This window comes from Octodon degus, unplaced genomic scaffold (assembly GCF_000260255.1).
Source record: "Octodon degus isolate 3935 unplaced genomic scaffold, OctDeg1.0 scaffold00001, whole genome shotgun sequence".
Lineage (NCBI taxonomy): Eukaryota > Metazoa > Chordata > Mammalia > Rodentia > Octodontidae > Octodon > Octodon degus.
In genome coordinates this window covers 27,368,079-27,375,316 of record NW_004524577.1, presented here as the reverse complement: position 1 = coordinate 27,375,316, position 7,238 = coordinate 27,368,079, and the positions used below count along the sequence as shown (strand labels likewise).

Below are 7,238 nucleotides of genomic sequence, written 5' to 3'. Positions count from 1 at the left end.
TTATAGTTGTAAAAAATGCAAAATTAATGTCTTTGGTTATAAATTTTAAATGCATAATAACTTTTTTCTTTTTCTTTTTTTCTTTTTTTTTCTTTTTTTTTTTTTTTTTGGTGGTATTAGGGATTGAACCCAAGGACCCTTGCATCCTAGGCAATTCTACCACTGAGCTTCATTCCCAAACTGCTACCTGTAGCCTTTAAAATTTTGAGATAGTCTTACTAAGTTCCTTCAAACTCTCCTTCCAACTCAGTTTCCGGAGTAGTTGGGATGACAGGCATGTACCATGACACCCAACACATTAATGTTTTTAATAAATCCTTCATGGGTAAGAATTTTATGAAGTATTTAATATTTAGATATTTTATACTAGTATGAAATTAATGACTGCTACACACTGGACTTGAAAATATTAGCCCAAAACTACTGTTTTTTTATGTTTCTTTATTTTCTCAATTTATAGTGATGCGGTTGACTAAGCCTACTTTATTCACCAATATTCCAGTAACATGTGAAGAGAAAGATTTACCTGGTATGTATGACATGTTCTTCCTGTATTTGGGTCTGGGGAAGAGTTGAAACTTGAGTTGCCTACATTTTCTTGCAATGAACTTAGCCTTCTCAATCTTATGCTAATACTTCGTTAAATTCTTTGGTTGTCTTTTGTATCATCTGAGTAATTGGCCTCATTATAATCTATAAGTCAAAATAATGTTGATTTTAAAAAAAGATGTTTATGGCCTGTATTACCAAGAGCCTTTTGTTTTAAGAAAAGATACATCATATTCATAACACTATTGAAATACTGCCTTTATCCTTAGCTGTTTCATTACTATAGCATTCTTTTTATACTTAGAATATTTTGCTTTTTGAGACAGAGTGCTCATAGTTCAACCCAGCCTTGAACTCACTGCATAGCCCAGCATGGCCTTAAGCCTACCGTGATATTCCTGCCTCAGCTTCTTAAGTAGTATGATTAAACTCATGTGCCACCATGCCCAACTTTTACTTAGAATTATTGGTGCCTTATATAGTATATCGTATATCTCATGGCCTACATTTTTGTTTCTGAAATGTTCATTCTGTGTGATCAGAATTTTTGATAGGCTCTTATTAAAGATTAAAATGACATTATACATTATAAAAATGTGTCAGCATCTCTTCCAGCTATATCTTTGGGGAGGTTCTGGAGATCAAACCCAGACCCTTGTATATTCTAGATAACAGTGGTACCACTAAGCTGTACCTCAGCTATATTTTTATGTAAAGAAAATTATTTAAAATGTAGATGTTAGACTTTTATGTTTTTCTCTTATTACAGGAGATCTTTTTAACCAACTAATGAGAGATGATCCTTCAACAGTAAATGGTGCAGAAATTTTAATGTTGGGAGAAATGTTGACTCTACCCCAAAATTTTGGGTAAGAAGAATAATCACGTAAGACACACAACAGTACATGAAAGCCATTGCAAAGCATGTTTCAAAAAATAACTTTAGAATGAAAAAATGACATGTGTTTAAGTAGTTAAAAAGTTACAAAAATTATGTGATTATATATTTTTTTAATGAGACACATATCAAAATGAAATGTTAATAGTGGTTTCTAGAATGACAGCATTTTAGCTTTCTTTAGATCTTTTTAATTGACCACATATGCCTTTTATTTTAACTAATTATACCTATGTCTTTTTCAGAAGCAACTCTTTAGTGAGCCTCATAGCTCCCTCCCAACAGCCATCAGATTTGTCAGCTAATGAAGAACTGTAGATTTTTTTGTTTTTCTTATTCTTAGCTGTTCACTTATTCCGGATTATTATTGAGATACAAACTCCTAGTTCTACTCCTTCTGCAACTGAAAAAGTTTGAGACAGAAAAAAGCTTTAAAGGTTTTTTTTTTTTTTAAACACTCAAAGTATACTCAAAGTGAATTAGTGAAAACTTGAAAATTATTCATTCATCAAGGGTAAAACAATGTAGACCAAAGCCACTGGTCATTTTACTAGAATAAGTTAGAAAATAAAATAAATTGATAAAAATACTCCAAGATGAACCAGTTTGGGTCTCTTTACATTCAAAGCATAAATGATTTTAAAAGGGAAACTTGTCATTTTCTAGCCTACCCAGCTATACATCTGAAATGCCTTCTTACTTTGAAATTTGTTAGGTAAATAAATGAGCTGCCTCCTACAAGTAAAGGTACGCTGAAGCAGCACCCCACCGGATGCATAGCCTTTAGTACATTTTCTCCACTTGAAGTTACTAAGTAATGTTCACACACCATATTTATGATACAACCTTGGTGAATTTCTGATTACAATTTTACTTTATTTCACAGGAACATATTTTTAGGAGAGACCTTTTCTAGTTATATCAGCGTTCATAATGACAGTAATCAAGTTGTAAAAGATATACTGGTAAAAGTAAGTGATATTCTTGTTTGGAATGTATTTTGTTTTTTAAAGACTTCATTACAATGTTTTTTAGTTTGCTTTTTTTTTTTTTTTCTAAGGCATGGTACTGGTAGAAATTAATGAAAGATGCCCACAGACACAAAGTGCTTACATTGGAACATGTTTCCTTATTCTCAAAGTTTATGATAGCTTGGCTGAAAAAATGACTAGTCAGAAGTAATAGTTCTTGTTTATATATGTGGTTACCATAATATTTTAAAGAGGAAGAAAGGTCACAAGGGATTGTCATCGGGTTTATTGGAGAGGAGGAAACACAAGAGAAACTTGAAAGAATGTTAAGAGATAGAGAAAAAGTGGAGGCCGTGATAATCAAGCAGAAAGACATAGGATATGTATGGGATCTTGTAGCTGCAAAGAAAATTCACTTGATGAGAATAGATAACATTATTATTAAATTTCATGTGTTTGGTTTTATTGCCGTCGCATTATTTTATGTTACACAGCAATCTTCCTCCCTCAGCCTCTGAGTGCCTGGGTTACAGGCATGCACCACCAGGCAGGGGTTTGCTGTGTTTTAAATTCTATGTTTTTATTGCTTATGTAGTTTTTAAGTGTCCTTTGGTATTTAAGGAAATTTATGTCTCAAAAGTAAGTGAAAATCTTAGTATGCTACCAAAAAGAAAAAAATGACTGTGGCTACTGTCTGATTTTATTTCCTAAATTTACTTGGGTTAAAGTGTTTTTTCCTCCTCTGCCCTGTATTGTAGTGGTATTTCTCATTTGTAATAGCAATGTACTATACAAATGATCCCTGAAAGTAATAGCTAGGATTGCATATTAACTGTCGACAGTCCACTGTAATTTCTTCCTGATTATTTTTGGGAGGGAGGGTTTGTACCATGCTCAAAGGGCTAAGCATCAGCACCATACAGAAAGGTTTACAAAGCAGCCTTGCTCCCCTTTCATTCCTGCTTCCTTGTTCTTATCCTCCCCTATTTTTTCCACTCATACCAGTCCATGCCCTATTATATCGGGTCCTATTTGGGTCCCTCCCTTCTTTCTTTAAAGGCTGATCTTCAGACGAGTTCCCAGCGTTTAAATCTTTCAGCATCCAATGCTGCAGTGGCTGAACTTAAACCGGATTGCTGCATTGATGATGTTATACACCACGAAGTAAAGGAAATTGGAACACACATGTAAGGATTAATTTTGCTACTTCTGTCTACTACAACTGTCACTTGCATTTTTGTTGTCTACTTATCTTTATGCCCAAGAATTCACTTCAAAAGGAATTTTATTTTTTATTTTTATGTTTGTCAGAAACAAACTTTGGCCAAGCAATAGCCGTGACTCATCCACATGGCTGACATTGACAAAGGTTCTACAATCTGAGGTACAGGATCTCAGGATAAATCCTGAGGGGATTTGACTGACCTTATCAGACCCATTACCTTGGTCTTAACCATCCAGCAGAAAAGTATAAAAATGAAATATAAGAAGTAAAGCCATGCTGTTATGTTGAGCTGTAGGGGACTCAGGTCAACAATTTCTGACATTGTCAGTCAAGCGGAAGACCCAATACTATTATGGACTACTGAACTCCTTTAGAATATTTTGCTGAGTTTACACACCTATAATATTCAAATAACGGAACTTAACAAAAAAAGGGGATACAGATGAATGTCCGTTTTGTATCTGTGTATTCAAAGTGGATAGGATAGATATATAGTTACATTCTCTTAATGAATAGAGGGGTTTGTTCTAATGGTGTTTGTAAATAGGATATCATGTCTACATCTTGTACAGCAATTAACCACTAGGAAGAATGTATGCAATGTGTTAATTATTGAAACTGTCCTACCAATTTGATTTGAAACTGTCTCATTGCTATTTGTTTCTCAATAAAATTATGGAAAAAAAAAAGAAACAAACTTTGATTCTGAAAGACAAATATATTACCCCTTTGCTTCATTTCCACTTTCTTGTTCTCTGTGACCATTAAAGCATATAATATAGGTACTATATTAAGTATAAATAACAGGCAATTATTTGATTAGTTAATTTTGGTGCAGAGATCCGCTGTAGGTAATCATGATTGGTCAGAACTTTGGAGTTAACATTCATGCAGTTCAGATTTCTGAGACATTATTATATGATCATGTGTAAGTCACTTATCTCTTCAAAGACCTCCCATTACGTTTTGCAAATTCTGGGTGTGTGTATATTTTTCAAAGCTCTCCTTTTAGTCTAATTTTTTTTTTTTTTTTAGTGTAGTTAATACAGGGTCTCACTACACAGGTAGGACTCCTAGTGATCCTCCTGTTTTCAGCCTCCCAAGTGCTGGGATTATAGACATGTGCCACCACGCCCAGTCTTATTCTCATGGGGCGGGGAGACAGGGTCCACATGGCCTGTGGTTTCGGGGATGGATCCCCTGTCCCTGCGCAGGCATTTTACTGCACTGAACTATCTGGTGGGCCCTCCTTATAGTGTAATTCTTGCTAACATTTTTTCACACTTCCTTTGTCTCAGCAGTTATACTGTACTTTTGCTATCTCCAAACTGTATGGCTTGAAATGTGTTCCCATACAGGAGAATGCCTGTGGCATTTTACATAATTTGCATTTGCCTTTGCTTTGTTTTTTTTTTTTTTGCCTAAGGACCAGCATAACTTCCTCAAAGATGCTTTCCTAACCTTTGCACCTAGTACTTCCAACTAACTTGTTTGTATCTTTTGTTATTCCAATTATTTACTGAGTGCTGCCTTCCCTGTTCAATTGTGAGATTTATGAACTCTGCCTTGTCCCCAGGACATAACAGAACAGTAGTCACTATTTTTTGAAGTTGAATTTATTGACATGGTAATAAATGTGTAAAATCCCCACTTCACAGAGATGATACTTTTATAGAACTCTACAGCTCATTTTCTAATATAGATTTCAAATTTGAATATATTTTCAAAACCTGTGGTGCTCCTGACTTTGAACACTTAGAGAACAGGTAATATTTAAAGCAACATACTTGCCAGCCTCCCTAGATTAGTACTAAGAGAAACTGAACTACTTAATAATGTTATCACTTAGTAAAATAACTATTAAAATGTTAATATTTCTTTCCAATCTTTTTATGTGCACATATATAACAAGTACAATATATGTAATTTAATATTTTACAAAATTGTGTTGACATTGCTAATTGTTTTATCGTTTTTCAATTCACAGAGCATTTTCCCCAATCAGTCAATATTTGAGACATTACTTTTTCGGTGAATGCGTCTTACACATTTGTACAGTGTACTTTGTTTTTACCTAATTTTGAACATTGGGATTATTTTTAGTTTTTCCATGCTATAAATAATATAATAGTGAATACTTCAATATTTCCTTATGTTTTACTTACAGTGATGTTCTGTAAAAATATGTGTTGCTATTTTTATTTTGTGTGTGGCCAGCTCATCTCACCTGGGACAGGGCTGGCACTGCATGTGGTGCTGGGGATCGAACCATAGTCCCTGCGCCCTTGCCTGAGCTTGCCTAAGCAGGCACTTTAGACCACTGAGCTATCTCGCCAGTGCAAAAATGGTTATATCCTAAGTTTCACACAAGGACTAGCAGTGTAAAAGAGTCAGTTTCTCTAAACCTTCACAAATCTTGATAGCACTTATAAAGAATTCCTGCCAAATTATTATTTCATTATTTTAGGTGTTTGACTACTCAGGAAGTTGAACTTTTTCACATCCTGGCTAGCTTGTTAAGGAACTGTGATGCATATATGTATTGTTTCACTCAGTGTGAAAGAGTGATGATTTTGCTTATTAACATGTAAGATCCCTTTATATATTAACAGTTGGATTTTTTTCATATTGTTATAAGTATTTTATCCAAGTTTGTTTTCTATCTTTAATTGGTTTAGTTTTAATTTTTCTACCTTAGATGAACTTACTTTATATTTAACTGTATAGTCAAAATCTTCATGTATTTATATCTCTATCTGCTGGAACTCTTTTTGCTCTAGTCTCATTTGGCTAAAGTTTCACATCATTATTAAAAATGTTTTCCATACTTGTAAGTGGAATTGAAGTGCTGTCTTTCCAACTGAGAAATGAACTTGAAAATGATTAGAAATCATTATGGTATCTTTCTGTTTCAGCTTGGTATGTGCTGTGAGTTATACAACTCAGGGTGGAGAAAAGATGTACTTTAGAAAATTCTTCAAATTTCAGGTACTGAATATGATAGTGATTAATAGTTTTTAGATTCCTTTTGTTTTCTTGGAAGTGTAGTTATTCCTGTCTGTCTGTAGGGAAAACATGCTTGAAATGAACCAAATACCTTGTTGCATGGGATTGTCATATTACTAGTGATCCAATGTCAGAATAAATTTTTTTGGGGGTGTTGAAACAGGATCTTGTACCGTGTTATATTTCAGACAGGTCTTATGCTCACTATATAACTCCAGCTGGCCTCAAATTCCAGGCAGTCTTCCAGCCTCAACTCCCAAGTCCTCGGATTATAGGTGCACATTACCGCCTCTAATGTATCAGATTAAATTAAGTTAAATAAAAAAAGTCATCACCATTATAACATTTCAAAATGAAATTAATTTTTACTGTAAGTTTTAAAATACCTTATTTTCATAACTTACCAAAACAAAACTTCAGAACAAGGATAAGTCTACAGCCCAGACAAGAGGCATATATGTAATACTAAATTGTGAAAGAAAGTTTTTTTTGTTTTGTTTTGTTTTGTTTTTTGCAGTACTGGGGATTGAACTCAGGACCCTGCACTTGCCAGGCAAGTGCTTATTCTACTGGGTTAATCTCCTTGGGC

General features: G+C 34.0%; 1 protein-coding gene across 2 annotated transcripts in view; it reads left to right on the top strand.

Moving 5' to 3' along the window:
* Positions 1–7,238, top strand: part of Trappc13 (trafficking protein particle complex 13) — a 36,076-nt gene that overhangs the window by 13,300 nt on the left and 15,538 nt on the right. For both annotated transcript variants that reach the window (XM_023706193.1, XM_004623047.2), the window contains exons 3-7: positions 461–529; positions 1,319–1,418; positions 2,334–2,418; positions 3,478–3,605; positions 6,559–6,631. In XM_023706193.1, coding sequence (XP_023561961.1) covers positions 461–529; positions 1,319–1,418; positions 2,334–2,418; positions 3,478–3,605; positions 6,559–6,631 — 455 coding nt within the window. The remainder of the gene's footprint in view (positions 1–460; positions 530–1,318; positions 1,419–2,333; positions 2,419–3,477; positions 3,606–6,558; positions 6,632–7,238) is intronic.